The sequence below is a fragment of the Rattus norvegicus genome, chromosome 5, assembly GCF_036323735.1.
Source record: "Rattus norvegicus strain BN/NHsdMcwi chromosome 5, GRCr8, whole genome shotgun sequence".
NCBI classification, from domain to species: Eukaryota; Metazoa; Chordata; class Mammalia; order Rodentia; family Muridae; genus Rattus; species Rattus norvegicus.
The window spans coordinates 170,824,663-170,844,677 of NC_086023.1; the positions used below are offsets into that span (position 1 = coordinate 170,824,663).

At 55.8% G+C, this 20,015-nt stretch overlaps 1 protein-coding gene across 8 annotated transcripts in view; it reads right to left on the reverse strand.

Annotated features, from left to right (window-relative positions):
- Nucleotides 1-1,880: 1,880 nt before the first annotated feature.
- The window catches only part of Plch2 (phospholipase C, eta 2), a 58,470-nt gene continuing 40,335 nt past the window's right edge, over nucleotides 1,881-20,015 (reverse strand). The window contains exons 8-23 of one of the 8 annotated variants that reach the window (NM_001427051.1): nucleotides 19,729-19,849; nucleotides 18,146-18,317; nucleotides 17,700-17,807; nucleotides 15,636-15,794; nucleotides 11,788-11,886; nucleotides 11,390-11,472; nucleotides 10,071-10,168; nucleotides 9,801-9,983; nucleotides 9,471-9,578; nucleotides 8,712-8,836; nucleotides 8,549-8,633; nucleotides 8,234-8,380; nucleotides 7,930-8,009; nucleotides 4,896-5,697; nucleotides 4,090-4,116; nucleotides 1,881-3,689 (exon numbers count right to left, since the gene is read on the reverse strand). In NM_001427051.1, the coding sequence (NP_001413980.1) occupies nucleotides 4,106-4,116; nucleotides 4,896-5,697; nucleotides 7,930-8,009; nucleotides 8,234-8,380; nucleotides 8,549-8,633; nucleotides 8,712-8,836; nucleotides 9,471-9,578; nucleotides 9,801-9,983; nucleotides 10,071-10,168; nucleotides 11,390-11,472; nucleotides 11,788-11,886; nucleotides 15,636-15,794; nucleotides 17,700-17,807; nucleotides 18,146-18,317; nucleotides 19,729-19,849 (2,381 nt within the window). In that variant the 3' untranslated portion in view covers nucleotides 1,881-3,689; nucleotides 4,090-4,105. The other 7 variants (XM_017593891.3, XM_017593888.3, NM_001427050.1 and 4 more) reach the window with 7 other exon arrangements.

Below are 20,015 nucleotides of genomic sequence, written 5' to 3' on the forward strand. Positions count from 1 at the left end.
ACATCAGCACGTCTGTCTGCTGAGCCAGCTCCCCACCCCTGATGTTCCTAGGGACAGCACGAGCTACTAAACAACACTCCTGTTTCAAGAGCTGGAAGACAGGGAGCTTTGTCATGGAGGATCTTCAAGAGCTCTTGGAGGCTGCTGGGCAGAGCCCAGCAACCTACTTGGGTTTTGTTGCTGTGGCTTTGATTCCAGTCCCCAGGGCTTGGCATCTGTGCTATGTGCTGTGAGATGCCTCAGGTATACCCAGGCTTCTAGGTTCCTTCCTCAGCTGCTGTGTGTGGATGGATGTGTATACACGTACAGCCATGCATTGAGAATGTGGTGGAACCACATAGGTAGGCATGGTTCATAGGACTGCACAGGGACCGGGTTCCCACAATAGGGCTTTGTTCTTGGTGCCTGAGTCCCACACCAGCTCAATTGGGTCCCTCCTAATGGTCAGCCTGGAGGCATAGCCAGATGCCTATCGCCCAGTAGTGTACCTTTCATAGTGGACCACCAGTAAGAAATGCCTACAGACAGGTAGAATTGAAACCTGGCCCTCACACAGATAGGCACCAGGGGGCGCGGCAGGCACCACACTAAGCAGCAGTCTTAGAGTCCAGGACCCACTTACCCATCTTCCTGCCTAGCCTAGGGGCCTCAGGTCATCACCTTGGGTAGCTGTAGGCCCCATGCCAGGGATCTAATACCAGAAGTCCCCATCTGCAGACTGGGGCATACTCCCTGGTCCTCAGCTCAGATGAGGAAGCCCTCCCTGGTTGAGTAGGCATTCTGCCTTTCTGGAATTCCAGGCAGGCAGGCATAGCTGGGTTTTGGAACTGTCCAAACTGGGAAGAAGAGCTAGTTCCCACCCTCAACCTTGGTTTAGGGTGACTACAGGCCCACCCTGGGCAGGGTCACAAGAGCGGGGCCCTCAGAAGGGAAGAGATGAGCAGAAGGTGGTAAGTGCTAGGGCTCTGATCATAAGTTAATGTGTACCTAGCATATCCTTCCTCTGGGGGCCTGCCTTTGTCCCCACCTCAGCTACCTTTGTCACAGGGAGGGGACCAACCTACAGCCAAACACCTTTCACATCCACCAACAGTCCTAACCTGCAACTTCCATCCCTTTCTTAGCCAGAGCAGAAAGATTACTCCATTCTCTGAATGAGACCAGGCCCATGACCCTGCCTTTGCCTGTAGCCCTGTCATACACATGGGATCTACCCCACTGTGAGACACTGGTCACCAAGCTGGCACAGCAATTCTTTTTTTTTTTTTTTTTTTTTTTTTTGTTCTTTTTTCTTTTTTTCGGAGCTGGGGACCGAACCCAGGGCCTTGCGCTTCCTAGGCAAGCGCTCTACCACTGAGCTAAATCCCCAACCCCTGGCACAGCAATTCTTGAGGCTGAGCCCTCTCACTGGCCCCAGGCAGGAAGTCCACCCTCCATATGTTTCTGCTAAAGTGATGTACAACAGGTTAAAGAAGCAAGAGGTCTTGCTGGACTCCAGACAAGCAGTGCCCCTCCCTGGCCTTGCTGAGCTCAAATGGTTTGATACAAGCCCTGCCCATGCCAAGAGAACAGTGAGGGCTGGGTGGTTCCATTGCCCAGAGGCAATGCCTTTCTGCTGGTCTCCATGGAGCTGCCTCAGTCCACAGAGGGTTTTAAGGTCCCGGGAGAACCTGACGTCACCCATAACGGAACCATAGCTTTCTGGGAGATGAGCAGGCCTGGAACTGTCCTCTAGCTCCCGGAGCACGGCACCCACAGTGGGGGCCATCAGCTGGGGACTCGAGTATGTTCCTTTGAGGAGGAGTTACCTAGGCCTACTCTTGAAGACTGTCCTCTCCGCCCTATGAGGACAGGATGACTACAACCACTGCCACAGAGCAGATCAGCCGCACAGAACAGGCCTGATGCATTTATTGGAGTTGTGTTCCCAAGTTTACACAATTGCTGGGCAGTTTGTGCACAGTGGAGTAGGGTGCAGGGACAAACATCCTAGCAGTTGTGGGTGTGTCACAGGCATCCTGGGATACAAGCACACAGCTGGTGGAAGATAACACTCAGCACACACCAGGCAGACCAGTGGGAAAGGACGCAGAGTCATTTGTAAGTTTTTGGTTCTAAAAAGTTAAATATCTTAAAATGTGGAAACTGCCCAGTAGGACAGGTGGACAGTGCTGTTCCTCACTTCCCAGGATCAGAGACAAGAGGACAGCCAAAGGTTGAAGAGGGGGCTACTGGGTGCTCCAGAGGCGGCGAGTGGGGCATAACAGCTTCGGGGACCCAGTGGCTTCATTTCCTGAGCAAAGGTCGGGTTGAGGCCAGCCCCACCCCCACCCACCCCGGCCAGCAGTCACAGGGAAGGTAGGGAGTTGGAGTCATCAGGCAGAGTCAGAGCCTGAGCAGCAGTTGGTCATCAGCAGCACCACACACCTGCTCAGGGGCTCCCTTGGCAGGCATTGGCACATCCACACAGCCCTCGTGGCCTACAGAACAGGCACCCTCAGGGGTGCCCCGCTCCTCCTCTGGGGGACCCCGTGAGTCCAGGCCTCTCAGCCTCTGCTGGCGCTCCTGAGCTTGGCGGGCTCGGCTGGCAATAGCACGCACTCGGCTCTGGCTGCGCGAGGAGGAACGTCTCAGGAAGCTGGGACCCCCTACAGAGCCATCCGCAGCTGGGCCCAAGCTGGTGGGTGATGTGATGTCCCCCGCATGCTGGAAGCCGGTGAGCCAGCGTAGCTGCTCTGTGAGAGCATCTCGCCTCCTCCCCGGCTCCAGCACCTGATGCACCACACCCAGGGGGCTCAGGCCGCAGCTCAGGCTGCCCGTGCTGCCCTGAAAGCTGGGACCAAAGTCGTCAGCCGTCAGGTCTCCCAGACTCTTGGACTTAGCAGACACTGGGCAGTCCCTCAGGCCCACCAGGGTGAGGTGATGCCAGGGTGGCCGTGAGTGGAGCCCAGTCAGCCGTGGGGCAAGAGGCCGGGGCTGCAGCTCATCGGGTGCAAGAGGCAACCCACCCGCAACCCGCAGGTTGGGGTTGGATTTGCTCTTGGTCACAGGAGGCAGGTCAGGACGGGCAGCTGAGGCTAAGCAGGGCCGTGGGGTTAGGCGTCCAAGAGAGACCCCTGGAATGCTCTCTCGACTGCGGCAGAGGCCGAGGCTGGGCAATGAGAGGTCTATGACAGTGTCATTGGAGGACATGCTGGAGGATGAGGAGACACTGTCCCTGTGACTCCCAGGCTCCAGCCGCTGCCATAACCTGTCAGAGCCTGTAGCATCCGAGTATACTGCAGGTGTGGGAGAGAGCTCCGAGAGCACCTGGCCCTCACTCTTGGCCCTCCTAACCACTGGCAAGTGGCCCGGGGCCCAGGAGCGGCTCTTGCTGTCTGTCTGTCTTCCAGATGTCCCCTCACGTGGCCCGTGGGGAATCCCACCGTTGTGTGGCCTGAGAGGTGGCTCTTCCTTTTCCCTATCGCCCCCAGTCCTGAGCTGGAGGGTTCCAGAAGCTCCCAGAGACGTCTGCTGGGGGCCGGTCACTTTGGCTCCCTGTCCTACAGGGCACTGGGGCCCTTCCTGAGATGGACCTGTGGGGACAGCTGCCTGTAACGGGAGGCCAGGGCCCAGGGCTGGTTCCTCAGCAATGGGTTCCAGGCTGCACAGGGGGGAGATGGGCCGCTGCAGGGGGAAGAGGCGAGTGTCTGTGGGGAAAGAGGGACCGGAGATAAGAGGTAGAGAGGTAGACATAGGAGGGTCAGGCAGGTTAAAGGCAGAAGTGAGGAGAATCAAGAAACAGAGAAGGGATGGGGAAAGAGAGGGAGAGAGGGGGTAGGGGGAGAGAGAGAATAAGAGAGAGAGATGAATCTTACCAATCAGCACTGGTTCCCAACCCCCTGAGCCAAGGGTAGGGACTACCCCACCCTAGGATATCCCAACAATCAGACTTCTCCGTTTATACACCTGTACCGTGACACTCAAGAGTACCCCACCCCACTAAAGCTGGAGTCACGCCTGGGCCTCACACAGGGGCAACAAGAAGGTCAAGTCTAATCCTCATTGAACTGGGGCATTATAGGGACACATAGGGCTTGGGCCTGTTACCTGGCACTCGCAGGTCTCAATCCCTAACTATGGAAGCAGCACGGAGCAGGGACAGAAAGGAGAACACGGTCAGTGTGTGGGGGGCCGCTGGCAGATGGACAGATGGACAACAAGGCTGGGCAGGAGCGGGAGGAGTACAATGGAAGCAGGCAGACTCCAGGTGCCTCCCTCCCACCCAGACTAGAGCTGAGACCAGCTCAGACCAGTTCCCTCACACTCCTGCAGACCAGGTGTAGGCCAGGAACTGTCAGCTAGGATGGTGGCTAAGTGCCCTTTGGACAATGCAGGTCCCTGGGAGCTGCTCCTCTAAGCACTGGGTGCTCTGAGGCCCAGACCTCAGTTCTAAGCACCTTCTCCCCTGGTCTCTGAGGAACCTCCAAGGGGTGTACCCTGTGGTGCCACCACCAATTGACAGCAGGCTCCTGAAGGACTGCAGAGCAGAGTCATTCTTGCATCTGGCCCTGGGGGGGGGGGGGTAGGTGGGGCTAAGAGCTGAGACCTTTCCAGACCTAGGAAGGTCATCAGAGCAGTCAGCCAGTAAGCTAGCAAGGCACCAGGGAAGTCCTTGCTGAGGGCTGGCTGGATACCCCTGGGTTCCTCAGCAAGCAGCTCTCAGAAATGCCATGATGACTCAAGCTCCCCTCTTCCTCAACCTCCCCTAAAGCACAGGGCCATTAGGGCGGGGGAGGGGTCTGAGGCAGACAGGCTGACGAACAAATGAAGCAGGGCGCAGCAGGCACGGACGGACCGCCTAGGCATGCCAGGTGTAGAGAGAGCATGGGATGCAGCAGAATGGCAGGCCTTACCCGTGGAGAACATGGGGGAATGACTCCTGATCTCCTCCAGCTTTTGAACGAACAAGGCGTTCATCTCTCCCTGCAGCGCCCCCTGCTGCCTGTGAGCACCCTCTGGCTGGCAGGGGGCCACCTTGGGGCTGCCTGGGCTGTCTGGGCTGCTGGAGTCGGAGGACACAGAGCTGCCACCTGGACCCTGCCGCCGAGCCCTAGGACCCTTAGGGGCCTCTCTGCTTCTCCCTGGGGTGGCTCGAGGACTCAGGCTGCAGCAAGGGCCCCCCAGTGAATCTACCCGGGCCCTGGGCTGCTGGCTGATGGCCGTGCGGCTGCCTGCAGGCCCAGGACTGGGTTGCTGCTCCCTTCGAAGGCCCTCAACGTCCATACCGGTGCAGGAGCCCACCACACACTTCATGCATGTGGCGGCCATCCCTGCAGGTCCGGGGCCTTCGGGGGCACGCGGGGACCGCACCTGTGCCGGTGTTCTCTCTTCTGTTGCTTCTCCAGCTGGTGCCTTACCTCGGGGACTGCTGCTGCCTGACCTCTCTTGAGTAGGGGCCTCCAGAGCTGGGTTGGGGCTAGGGGGTGCCACGTCGTCAGCCGCCCCCTCGGAGCCTGCGTCCTGTGTGCCCAGGGCCAGCTCTGGGAAGCCCTTGCGACTTGGCTTCTGGCTCTTGGTTGGGGCACTGGCTGTGCGCCGCAGGAGCCTCTGGCTAACGGAGGGCCGGGGCAGGGGCTGCCCAGCAGCATGACTGTCCAGTGAGCCTGGCTTTGGGCCTCGGAGGAAGAGACCTTTTAGACCCAGAGTCTGCTTGACCTGCAAGAAAAGGAGCCCACATAGCCGGTGCCTGGCCCCCCTGGTCCGGGTGTGGCTTCAGAAGGGAAACTGGCTCTCCAGAGGGTGCTCTGAACCTGTAGTTTACCATGGACTGCCATAGAGCATATTGCAATGCCACATACAGGGAACAGGGTTTCCTGGCAACTCTACCAAGGGCAACAGGACTTCACGCTTCAGACTAAACTTGAGATGGAAGCTAGAGAACCTTCCCGGTGTTATCTCAAGGGCAGAACTCAATCCCTACACCCTGGCCACCCACTTGTCCCAGCCTTGAGGAACTGAGGACTGTAGCCTTAGATCTGGGGAGAGGAAAAGTTGGGGTTGGCCATCACCATGGTTACACTCACCCTGCTCTGTAGCAGCCTGCAAGGCAGTGCTCTCTCTTGGTCTCTGCCTCCCTACTTCCCAGGAACCTCTCCTCCCTCCTAGAGGGCTGCCTTTCTAGGAAGCCTCGTTCAACTCCCCCAGGCAGACTCCCCCAGGCTAGCTTGTACTCTGGTCCCATAAGTTCCTGAGGCCCTCAACTGGCTCAACATGTGACCAGTGTCAGGCCACAGCCAAGTCCCCTCCTGCATTCCCCTCTGCATAGATCACCGCTGGAGAGGGTCTATGGCCACCTCTTAGGAGGGCAGAGGCCATAGGGGTCCTCACATGCCATACACCCCTGCATCCCACCAACAACACCCACCACTCCCCCGTGATGGGCCGTGCTCGTGCGTTGGAGCAACCCAGGGCCTGGCGGCCAGGGGCCCTTCTGCGGAGGCGATAAGAGTGGCCAGCACTTGAATCAGCTTCCTGATTCAAGATCCCAAATCCAGTGCAATTTGGTCAACGTAGTCGGAAAGCCATTTAGAAGGAGATCCAGGATTCCAGCTGGAGCACCCACTGGGTACCCCCACCCCCACCAACTCAGACCCTAGCGTAGACTGAGGAGAGAGCTAAAGGGGTCAGTAACTGACTGTGTAGGCAGGCGGAGGGAACAGGACAACAGAGGGGCTCGCAAGCCTGTGCAGAGAGACCTACAGCCATGGGGAAGGGCATAAGGTGGGCAGGATGCGGACAGGTCAGGAGGATAGGTCCTTGGCCTTGGCTAAATCCTGGATCTGCCTCATAAATGCCACTCTCTAGCTGAGGATGGCCCAAGGGACCCCAGAAATGTGTCATGATCCATGTCACATGAGCTGACAGTCTCCAAAATGCTACCAAGAGTCACGGATGCTAATGGGCGCGGCCTGGCATGCAGGTGGGGCGGCGGGCTACACCGTCCCGCGGCGCCGGGTACCTTTGAGACTCCTAACAAGGCTGAGCTTCTAAAAGTAGACTTGGGACATAGAGAAGCCCACTGCAAGACCAAAGAGACAGAGTGAAGGCAGGTGAGGTGGCCGTGGTGGCCAGGGCAGGGCCTACCCAGCCATGGCCCTCAGAGACAGGCAGACACAGGATAGATGTGTGGGTAGTGGCAAGTAACAGGACACCTGCAGCACCTCTGGACCCATGGTGCTACCAGAGAGTTAGTGCTGGGCTCAGCAGGACCCATGCACTGTGTGGTTACAGGCCCCGAAGGACTGGTTGTATCCCAGGGCCTCCCTTAGAGCCCCAGCAGTTGGACTCCACAGACTGAGAACACTTCCTGTTCTGGCCTGGGGCAGGGGTACGTGGGATGGGGACCTGAGGTTCCAGGTAGTGGGCAGATGCATGTAGAGAAATTAGGAAATTTAAATTAGGAAATAGAAATTCAGAGGGATGTGACACTCAGGACAAGGAAAGCCACGGGAGGGGTCATGGCGCTCTACCCTTGCCAAGAATCCAAGCAGTCAGTGCTCCCAGATGTACAGGACATCAGGGGCTACTGAGGAAAACTAAGACTGGGATTGGCAACAGACAGAGGGCAGGGAGGCAGGTACTGGGGCATCCCATCCCAGGGCAGCAGGGAGGCAGGTAACAGGGCATCCCATCCCAGGGCAGTAGGAAGGCATGTACTGGGGCATCCCATCCCAGGACGCTTGGCATACTGGATGCCCAAAACCCCTCTGGAACTTGGAGGGACCACTGGAAACTCAGGGTCAGCATCCCCCAGTAGCCCATACTCAGATTAAGAAAGAGACCCAGAAAAGTGAATGCCAGGCACTAGCCCCAGAAGGGGACAGGGTGGGGCGAGGGGCTGGTCCTATCCTTCCCGTGGCTACATGAGGCCCGGGAGGCAATACTCACCTTACCACTGATGTCACTGACGGCCACATGTACAAAGATGGAGGCCTCCTCCATGCCTTCTAGGTACACGTGCCGGTAGCCTGGGGCAATAGGGTCACCAGTCATCAAGGTTCCAACATCTCCTCACCCTGCCAACCCACACTTTCCTCAAAGGTCTCTAGGCCTCAAGTAGGACCAGGGAGCCTCCTACTCATAGGAGGAAGAGGTTGGGCCCCCTTCCTGTGTTCTAAGTTAGTTAGGAGCTCCCAGGGGGAACACAGGCAGGGAGCACTGGCAGATGCTGAACCTCGTCCAGCCTCCTTACCTGGCATCATGCTGCTAAAGGCCAGCGTCCTCTGGCCGATGAAGTCCCGTCCAATCGGGTCGTGGTCCCAGACCAGGAAGCGCACAAGCGCAATCTCGGGCATGTGTACAGTGAACACCAGTGTCTCCTCCCACATGGGGTTGAACCCTGGAGATAGTGAAGAGAGAGAAGATCAGTAGGTCTGGAGCTGGAGCTGGAGCCAACGACTGGCACCTGCAGTGCCCATATCTCACACGGGACCTATGGCTGCCTTGGGGACAGGCAGCTGTCTGATGACTTCACCCACTTTGGCGGTGGTGGGAAGGGGGGGCTCACCATTGTCATCCACCACTCTGGTCTGCTCCTTGCTGCAGTCCACGGGGAGCCCGATGACCTCCACCTCCACGAAGGGGTCGATGATCTAGAGACAGGGTGAGGTGTGGCGCCGGGGCCCCGAGCCCTCCCGCCACCCACCTTGCCCATGTGGGCATGTCCTTACCTCCCCACGGTCACCCAGCACCGAGTCCCGAGGCTTGGGCAGCTGCTGGCCACTAATGATCCTCAGGGCCAGCTGCTTCTTGAGCTGCCCTGGCAAGGGGTCCTCAGAGTTGGGGTTGAAAACACCTGGGAGGATGCGGGTGTGAGCTAAGTGCCGCAGCTCACACCCCACACCTGCCTGTTGGTCTGCGGGGCTCTGGGGAAAGAGAGCCCTAGGGAAGGCTCAGAAAGCTTTGACCTGGGATGGGATAGCTACACTGGAGGGCATGGGCAGAAGACCCTGATCACAGGGTGGCTGGGCACTTGCTCAGGCTGCCAATGTCAAGGGTGCACCATGCAGGGAAACACAGCTCAGTGCAGCAGAGAGGTGTAATGAAAAGGCCCCGAGGACCCAGAAGCCTGTAGGGCACATTGGGAGAACCCCGTGGGACAGTAGATGGCTCCTGGGTGTGCCCTTCAGGGACTGAGGTCCAGCATCTGGGCCAGCATCTCCTGGAGCACACCAGAACCTCAGGCAAGTGCTGCTTCCCAATCTCATGCAGCCTGGAACCCAGGGCCCAACAGAGGAGCTCCCTAACTCCCACCCTGGGGTCCTTAGCATAAAGCTCACTGCACCCACCCTCAGTAGGCAGGTACCCCGCTCTAACCCTCCAGTGTCCTGGTAGCTCAGTCTCAGACTGGCCCTCCCCTCTGCTCTGTTCCCACCACCCCAATATCCAGGGTAATCTCACGGGAGCCCACCCCAGCTCGGGTCCCTTACCCTGGCACATGCATTGGGGTTTGAGCACGTAGCCACAGCCACCGTTGGCACTGAACTTTGCCCTGTTCAGCTGCAGCATCCGCCCCTCCGACTGGTAGTTCAGGGCAACTGAAGGGAAGACAGAAGCCCGTGCAGGTCAGTGACGGGCACACGCACACTCTCCTGTGTGAGTTCTGGGGCTGAAAGCCTAGAACACGTGCTAGCAGTGCAGGGGCAGTCGGGGTGTTTCTCACCACAGCCTAGGGTCTGAAAGGCCCCTCCCCGATTGCTAAAGGCCTTCGGAGATGGCACTCCTCACCATCCCACCCTGAACCGCATGACTGCACGCACCCATCTGGCAACCAGCATTCCAGAAGGGTTGTGGATTGTAGTTGCTGGAGTCCACCCGGTAGGAGGAGGGGTATATGCGGGAGAGCTGGTGCTGGTTAAAGCGCAGGTACTGGGCAGGCTTCTGCTGCAGGATCTGGTGGGCCTTGGTCTCGCTGAAGGACGACACTTGCCAGCTAGATACCACTGGGGCACAGACCAGCCAGGCATGAGCACACGCAGCCTGTACCCCATAGCTGACCTGCCTGGCCCCGCCCTCCACGCGGCCCTCACCCTCCATTTCCACGTCATGGGTTCCCACAGACTTGGTATATTTCACTAGGTCCGAGAGGGCTCGTGACAGCTTCATGGTCTTCTTTTGCCGGGCAGTCCTACGAGGGTGCAGCAGGGCTCCTCAGGACCCTGTGGCTACGCCCCTCCCATCCAGTCCCATCCAGCCTTCCTGTTCTTCGATTCAGGCTCCAGAGCCTGTACAGGTCCATCTGCGCCCCAAATCATATGTCCCAGGCCACCTGGGACTTGTAAACAATAGTTAAGGTTCATTGCACCCCCAGCAGACGGGTACCCTACTCTAACCTTCCAGTGTCCTGGGAGCTCAGGCCCAGCCTGACCCTCCGCTCCGTTCAGTGTACCTAACACCCCCATATCCAAGGTAGTCTCACGGGAGGCTGGGACAGGTCAACCCTATCAGTGATGAGGTTATAGAGATGTGACTGCTGGTTAAGGGCTACTCTGAGGTCACCGTGGGATCTTTGGAACAAAGACCCTGGGTGCACCCTGAACATGAACAAGATGGGGGCTGGGGATTCCTGCTTAGCCAAGGGTTGTTCTGAGGAACAGGAGCTTCTGAAGGATTCTGGGCAGGGGCAACAATAGAAAAACTAAGTCGTGGAGAAGAGGCAGGCCAGTGACAAAGAACGTCTTAGCAGTGTGGCAAGGTTGCAGACGTAGGTGGGGAGAGACTGCGTATGACATAGGTGAACAGACATGAGCAAGGCATGGGGAGGAAGACGGGAGGGGGAGGACAGGAGTCGGGAACGGGGTCAGTGGGGAAGATGAGCTCCAAGCTGCACTAGCAGGTATGAGACCCCAGTGAACCCACAGAGGTGCTGTGGAAAGCAAGCAGACACAGTCAGACTGGTGCCATCCCAGAATAGCAACCACTCTCATAGGGTATAGGAGGCAGAGATAGACAGACAGACGCTACCCCTGGAGGAAATGTAAAACGGGGGGGGGGGCAGAGGGAAGGCTTTGGAAGAGGAGGTGGGAGCTGAGGTCTGGTTAGTCGGCTAGTGCCTACATCCAGGAAACTGAGGGACCCTCAGGAGCCCTGCTGCCTGTAGCTGCTCAGAACCTGAGCACTGCTGGGCTCACGCTGTGCTTTCTGCTGCTGCCTGGACAGCTCCACTTTCCCATTACCAGCTTAAGTGTTCAGGGTAGGGGTGGGACCTGGATTCCCATACCAGTCACCCATCTCTGCTCAGCACTCAGAGACAGCTCCCTGGGACTGGGCAGGGGTCACACACACACGCACGTGCGCACACACACACACACACACACACACACACACACACACAGGGCAGGGCACTGACCCACGGCTCTGGCTTCCTGGGGAGTCCAGGCTCTCATCCCCCTCCTCCACGCTGGCCACCTTCTTTATCTTGCTGCCTTTTTTCTGTGTGGGGAAGTGGAATTGTGACCTGAGATCAAACTAGGACATGTAAAAGGCCAGGAGGTGCAGGGTAGGGGCTATCTGCCCAGGTTCCTGAGTTCCTACCCAATTGGCCCACAGAGGTATTGGCGGTGCCCTGGCCCTGGGTGACTCTCGGGACTCCCTGTGTCTGAATCTCAGACACTGGCCAGTGTGGGTCAAGGGAAGGCAGTAGCCAGAGCTCCTGCCTTGGGAACCTGACCCCAACCACAGATAGAGAATGGTACAGGGATGACGGCAGAACTGCATGGGACCCCTGAGCCCAGGACCTCTCCTCACCTTACGCTTGGAGAAGCTGCTCATGAGGAGACGGCTGTTCCGCCTGCTCACCCCGGTGTCCTCCCCAGACTCCACATCTTCCTCGGCCTTGCTCTGAGCCTGAGAGACAGACAGAAGTTGAATCCAACCTCCAACCAGGCAAGGAAGGCAGGACAGCTCCCTGGTGGCCCCAGAAGGCCTTTCTGCAGGAGGTAGATTTGACTAAGCCTGGACACAAGGCACTGATTTGGGGTAGGGGTATGGGGCAAGCACAGTTGCCGGGAAGAGGTCTGAAGAGCTGGACTAGAGACAGAGTGGCATATATTCACATGCCCGCACCAGCCTCCCGTGGTGGGTGGTTTTAAACTCAAGTAATCAGTTCCAAATTTCTTTATCATGGATGGAGGCTGCATAATAAACGCAGCTTGCATCTGGAATATTCTTCAGCCGAGCCTACTTACGTAATCCTTTTTTAAAGCCCTGATGCCCCAGTCTCTTACTGTAGCACAAATAGAGTGAGTAATTCCAGATACAGCCAGCTGAGTCTGAGGAGCGCAGGACAGAACTACCTACGCCCTGGGCACAGGGTAGACACACCCCAGGTCCTCCCAGGCCCTGGCCAGGATCCCATCCGGGTCTCTTGTCCACATGAAAGTCACTGACCAACTGTACTGCACACTGGCTTCTCCCAGACTGTTATGACATCACCACCCACTCCACAGGACTCCAGGACAGCTCTAGTCAGGGTTTCCCCACTTCATTTTGTTACCTAGCCTGGGTAAATGATGGTTTTTATTATACACACTAGATCCATGTACCTGTAGCTAGGGTTCCCCCTGCTAGAGACGGGGGTTGGGGGGTCAGCGAAAACAAAGGTGCAGCCCCTGTGCTACACTGGCGAGAACTGTCCACACACCATGGTGTGCATCCCTGTGTATGCACAGGCAGGATCTGCACACAGCACTGGTGTGACTGTGCACACCATGGACAGCCCTACACACTAGCCCAAGGGCACTCCTATACATGCATATGGGCACTTCTTCACACACCTGAGACACCTGCACATACCACAAACACCTGCACACACTGTGAGCTCCCGCACACATTATAGACTCCTGTGTATACTGCACACGTATGTACATACACGATGCACACATACACACCCTTGCACATGTGTGTGGGCAATCTAGAGATGCTGTAAAGAGCCTACTTTGTGCTGTAAAGGGCCTACTTTGTGCTATAAAGAGCCTACTTTGGCACCCGACCACAGAGAACTCTCAGTTCTCTACCATGGTCTCGGAAAACAGCTGATGTTTTCCCATGATCCCTTCTGTCTAAGTCACTCTGCCTTGACGTCACCAAGCACCCCATTGCAGATCTTACTGATGTGATGATGGTGGTCAGATGTTCCTGCCGGCTGCCTTCACCCTGACTTCCTCCTCTACCCTCTTTGAGGGTCAGGACCAGATGTGCCTGGACATTCCTAATTCCCAGTGTAGCCAGCCATGTTAACTAGGCTCTTTCAGTCCACAGACCGAACAGTCCAGAGGCAGATTCCCAGCATTGGAGGTACCAGGCTTCTCTGTGCCCTGCACGTATAAGCCCCCGGCAATGGTAGTCCGTGTTCCTCTTAATCTGGGGACATGTAGTGGGAATCCCACAAGGCTGACATGTTTCTAAATTATTTAAGTAATGTCCAAGTGTAAATTAAGAGAAGTGCACAGGAGCCATGCGGGGCTGCGCTCACCAGGCCCGAGTTCTTATGGCAAGGTTAGAAGCTACCCTTAATCCAGAAGTACCGTGCGAGCGTAGCTTGACCTGGTTCCCTCAGGGGTGGTGAACAGCGGATCGTGAGGTAAGTTTGGGCAAAGTTGCATAGATAGCTTTGGGGTCGGGGAAGGGTTCCTCTCCAGAGACAAGGCCAGCAGTTAAGTCTCTGTCCTCGGCAGTAAAGATTCTGTTCTGGGGCCAACCTGAGGTATAGGGCCCCAAGGCCACTAGTCTGAACCCTCTGGAGCTATGTTTAACTATTAATAGGGGGGTTTTTCTGTCCCCACCCCCTTGTATTCACATGCTGCTCCCTAGTTCTCCTGCTGCCTCCCAAGAACCCCTGAACTGGGCCTCGTGTCCTCAAGGTTCATACTCAGAAGGAATGAAAGCTAGCCGTGTGTGTGTGTGTGTGTGTGTGTGTGTGTGTGTGTGTGTGTGTGTGTGTTGGCGAGGGCGAGAGTGAGAGTGAGAGTTATGGTAGGACTTGTTATCTCATTGACAATCCAGCACAGATATTCTCCTCTCCACTGGACGATGCCCCAGGAAGCTCCCCGGGTGCCCTACTCCATAGTTCTGCCTCAGCAAACTTTATTACACATTCCCTTTCTACGTGTCTCTTACAGGTTGTGCAGACAGCCTTGTGATACCGTCAGGCTGGGGGTACAAGCTTCTTCTCCAACCTAGGCATCTCAATACCGGAGCTCTTCCTCCTCCTTTTCCTCCTTTTCCTCTCTTCCTCCTCCTCTTCCTCTCTTCCTTCAAGAAGCTTTCTCTGAGCACAGTTGTTCACACACTCGACAACAGCAGGGGCCAAGCTGTGCTCCTAGCCCCAGGTGTCCCTCTTTTTGGCCAAGAAAAGCAGAGATCCTATTAACCTTCACCAGGGTTGGACCAGTGACAGGGCCCCACCTCCACTCAGCCCCCTACTAATGGAGGCTGGGCAAAGCGTCAGGCAGGTTTTATGCTCCTGCCCAAATGTCTGGGAGCTAAAAATAAAGAGGAGGCCGTGTGCACGGGACCCGAGTGAGCCACCTGCGTAGCTAACACATCAGCTGTGCTGAGCCTTCTAGAGTTGTGGGTGGGAATAAACACACCCCTAAAAACACAGCAGGGGCAGACCCTGTCTGTCAGTCAGTCCGGAAGAAGTCCTCTTCCTGCCCCGCCAAGAGCCCTCCCAAGAGCCTTGGAAACAGCTAGAAGCCAGCCAGTGGTGAGGAAGGGCAGGGGAGTGGAGAGAAGGCTCTCCAGACATCTCACCCTGCAGATGCCTTGCTCAGCTGTGAGGTCAGCTGCCCAACCTGCCACAGCCAGCTGCTGTATGTCCCTTCTCTGGGTGCTGCTTGTCTGATGTGCCTGTCCTTCAAGCCTGGCTTGCTGCTCCCCAACAGAACACACCAACCGCAGAGTCTGGCCCAGCCTGTCTGGCACCTGGCTTCACCCCACCACACCTGCCTGGACAGTCTCTGGAGGCCATTTCCCCACATACCTGAGATGCTTCAGATAGCGGGCAGCTCTCAGGTCTGCCTAGGCCCTCAGATCCTGCTGTCTATTCCTCCATCAACCACGAAACCCTCACCAAGGTAGGACCGAGAGAAGCCTTAGCTCCCTAAGAGACTACTTGCCCACATACAAATCCTGTACTAGTGTACATGGGCATGTACAGGCATGTGTGCAGGTGCATGAATGTGTGAATGTGGTGTGGGTATGTGCAGAGGGGTGCGTGTGTGTACAGATACATGTGCAGCTGTGTGCACACGTGTGGGTTGCGTGGTGCGAGCACACAAGCATGCATATGTACGTGTATGCCTGCAGGTGTGTGCAGAGGGGTACTTTCGTATGGTTGTGCATGCGGGTGTGTATCTGCATGTATAGGCACCATGCACATGTGTGTTTAGGTGTGGGGCTGTGTGTGTGTGTGCTGGCATGTGCAAAGGTGTGTGTGTACTCACAGGCGTGTATATGGATGGCTTTATAGACGGACCTCTGCATACCAGTGCCTGTGTATGCATAGACATTATCTAATCCTACGTGTCCTGGGGCCCTCGCCCACCTCACAGACTAGCTGTTGGAAGAATAGATGTCAACAACAGATATCTCACCTTCTTGGCCTCTGCTTTGTGCCCAAGCTTCCCAGATGGGGACAGTGTGGAGACAGTGAAGTCATTGGGGTCTTCACAGTCACGGATCTTTGACTCCTTGATCAGAGAATCCAACTTCTTCTTAGCGATGTTTTCCACACGCTTCCGATTGGTGGAGGCCTGCCACAGGTTAGCCTGTTAGTGTCTGTCCCCATCCCAGTGAGCAGCCATCACAGTCCCTATACATACCCTGTGATTTGCCCCAGGCAGCTACAGGGAGTGCTGAAAACCAGATACATGTAGTCCCTAAAATAGTATGGTTCTGCGTGAGGGACCCCAGAGGAGGAGGTCAGGATAACATAGGACCTGAGACCCACACACTGGTCACCATAAATGTTGGGGACAGAAACCTCTAACCCTGGCTGGGTGCACTGAGGCACTGATGTGGTTGGAGCACTTGAGGGAGCACCTCAATCGGGACATCAGGAACCCCCCCAACCCCTGGTGCACAGGATGGAGTGGCCCCCACTAAGGACGTCAGTCCCTGGTTCTGCCACCAGCCTGGGCCAGCCAGAGAAACATGCGCAGGCATACCGGAAGCAGGAAGAATCTGCTGTCTCAGGGCTTTCTAAAACAATTAGGTAGCTCTGGCCCAGAGGCCTTCTGCACAACAATTATTTTCCCATCTGATGACTCCTCGGGGGAAAATAAAGTCTTCACTGCCTCATAGCGGTTGAGAGCAGTGGATGAGCAGCTCCCTCAGCACCAACCCTGACCAGCAGAGGCTCTTGCAGACTGCTCAGGCCCCCTCCACAGCCTTCAGCCCTGGGCCAGGCCAGTTGCCCTGTGGGATGTGAGTCTCGGCCCCGCAGCTGGCCCTTGGAGTTGGTACTGGTGCTGGGCATGGGGTAAATAAGCCTGACCACCGGCCACTGAGAGCAGTCACACAGCCCCTATCATGCCCTGTGATTCTCAGCGCAGAGGCTGTGATTTGCCCAGGGCAGCTATGGACAGCACTAAAACCCATTGGGACACTGGGAAGACAACAGGATCCGAGATCCACACACTGGCTGTCATATATGTTGAGCAGACAACAGGGACAGGGAAAACTTTGGAAGAAGCTGGCCAAGCAGCTGGGGTGCTCTGAGTTGGGGGCAAGCATGGCAGGAACCAGTGTGGGTGCGGGTAGGAATGGTGTGGAGCCCAAGGTGCACCCCCTCGGTGCTGCCTCCACTCACTGATGGGCCAAAGAGTCTGTGTCAGTGTCATAGACAAAATCCAAGAACCAGCTTAGCCACGGAAACCAGAATGGGATAACAGGAGCTGTGTGGCTGTCCTAGAACTCACTTGTAGACCAGGCTGGCCTCAAACTCATAGAGATCCTCCTGCCTCTGTTTCCCTAGTGCCTTAAGCTTTGTACACCACAGAGTTTACCATGTTTCCATCTCTTCCTGCCGCCAGCCTTTCTAACTCATCCTGGCAACCAGGACAAGAGGCTGTTCCCGGGATCCATGGGCATCCCACCCGTGAAGGGACTCTGGCAGGCCTTGCCCTTCTCCCCAGTTCCCTCTGCCTCAACAAAAACTGTTAGATTACTTTCCTAAGGCTAGCACCCAAGGTCTATCCCCTTATTTGGCCATTTCTGCCTCACCAAGGTTCAGCTATCATGGTGTTAAAGTCCAGCAATCAAAAGCCCCCACTGACTCACATAATTAACACAGCCAATTAAAACCAATCCTCTCATCCTAACACAGGGTTTCCCAGGGTGTTTGTTTGTTTGTTTTTGTCTTGTTTTTTTTTTTATATTTATAAACCACCATTTGCCTGTGGGCCACATCTGTCTTCTCTCTATCAAGAGGCAGTCCTTTGTCATCCCTTGCCCCCAGGACAACTACCCTTCCCTCCTCCCTTGTTCCCTTCCTCTTCTCTCTCATCCTCCATCTCCTGTCTTTGTCTCTTATTCCCTGCCCTTAACCCTCTGGGGCAAATAAATCTCCTTTGTGCTGAGAACTTGGTCTTGGGGGTTTGGGGCCAACTCTGGGGATTCCCTACAACCCCCAGGCAGAGCCTCTGGCTCCCACTCACGTCTCCGTTGAGGAGCTTGCAATCATCCTCAATCTCATCGGCACTGTCCTCATCAGACACTTCACCTTCTTCTGCATCCTCACTGATATTGGCAGGGAGCTTCTTCCCCTGGGGGAAGAGGTAGATAACGGGAGAAGCCCCAAAGGGAGAGCAGGTATCCAGCGACCGGTACCCACCAGGAGCAGCCGCCATAGGGAGGGGGCCTTTGGTAAAGTTCCTCCTTGGAACTCCAGGCCACAGGTGGGTTGTAACTGTGCAACCAGTTGGTGCCGTGGCAGCAGCACACAAGGGAAGTGGCTCAAGGTGACACGTCCATCTGAGGGCGCGCGTGCGCGCACACACACACACACACACACACACACACACACAATCTGTCTGTAGACGCTGTAATTCTCCAGCTTGGCCCCAGGCCAGAGCTGTCTCGATGCTGGTCCCAGAAACCTCACCTTCACCAGGATCTTGCCCTTGAGCATCTGTGGAGAAGGAAGCATGGTGGCATCTTCGCCGCTCACTGAGGAGAGGTCCAGCTTGTCTCCAAGGATGTCAGTGAGATACTGGGCCATCTTTTTCTGCTGAACAACACTACAGTGGTTCTCAATGGACAGGATCACTGGGTACCTGTGGTCCCAAGACAAGAGGAGTGGGAGAAGGCCAGGACCCTCGAGACTGACTAGGCCCCACACCTGTAGGTATACAGGCCACCTGTACCATTGAATGTGGTATAGGCAATTAAGTAATTAGGTAAAAGATCTGTCATCTGCTCTGAGAGGTAACCCACCAGTAACTCCGAAAATTAAATAAATGGGTAGGAAAGAAACTGAGAAATTTTAGGGACAAGTAATGAGAGAGAAAAGAAATCAAAGGAGATTACAAACTCCAGGAAAGTAAAAAGTCATGGTTTGAATATGGCATTATGAAATACTACTGAATATTGGATAAGCTGTAAGAAGCATGATCTCTTTGATCTGCACAATGGATGAACCCAGGGTCCTGACCCAAGCCTCGAATGTACCACCAAGCAGAAGTCGCTACCTGCTCCGTGCAGAACGAAGAGCGTGGGTGGTGCTTGTAAAACACGTGTGCCTTGCTTACTTTTAACTGCGTGTAATACCCATTTGACTTTGATTCTTACCAGAAGGAAATCGTGATCTGCTTAGAAAACCTAAGTGTCCGGAACAGGAAATGGGCAGTCGTGTGATGTGGGAAGCACAGACAGACACCAGGGCAAAAGTATTTTTCTCCCCATTTCCCAGACAAAAGACAGGTCCTTACGGGGAACACTATACCTGGAAAAAATGATGCTGGCTCACAGAAGCAGCTCCCTGTCAGCTACAGGACATCTGTATATCCCAGCTGCCTCCGAGCTCCAACGTCTCCTCAGATGCAGCTCCAAGAGCCTTATTGCTACACCCCCTGAAAACCATGTCTGTTTCCTAAGTCCATCTGTCTCTCCATTCCACTATTTCCTTTCCTCCTTCAGAGTCTTGTTTAGCCAAGGTAATGCCTTCTATTTCCAGAAACCAAATTGGATTTTTTTTTCAACAGCATCCACAGACACAGCTGAGTGACAGCAAATTGAGTCTGGACACAGAGTAGCTTCCTGGGGGTAATTAGCGACAGAGCTGTCACTTCCATGGGTGGCTGAGACCAGAGATTGCCACAGTACACAACCATCCTGCCGTCCGTTCTCACCTGTAACCGTAAACCTCTCCTCCCACCCCTCGTGGCTGAATTCCCTCCCTGCCACTCTCCTCAAAGAACAACCTCTAAACAAAACCTGCTGGTTGTATAATATGGTCACTGCCCACTGGGAAACACAAGAGGAAAAGAAGAGAGACCCAGACCCTCCCGGATGCCTTTCCCCATCCTGCCTCTGGACCCCGCCTGCCAGGAGACCCATTCACTCACTCATTCTTTTTTTTTCTTTTCTTTTTTTTTTTTTTTTTTCGGAGCTGGGGACCGAACCCAGGGCCTTGTGCTTGCTAGGCAAGCGCTCTACCGCTGAGCTAAATCCCCAACCCCCACTCACTCATTCTTGATGAAGGCATATTTGTTGATGGTTTCGATGACATCTTTGAAAAGGATCTTGGAGGTCAGAGTGTAGCCATGGTGGACAATGGGTTCCCCATCAGGCCCATCCCAGCAGTCCACTGTAGGCAAGTAGATGCTGGTTAGCGTGAGCCTGGGGAGGCCTAGTCCCTGGGCTCCAAGCATAGGGGTCTGTCCTCAGTGGTGAACAAAAGGGACCCTGCCAGATGCCCCTGTGGCATTACTTCAGCCCGTTTCCTGAAGGAGGGGCCGTCTACAGCGGCGAGG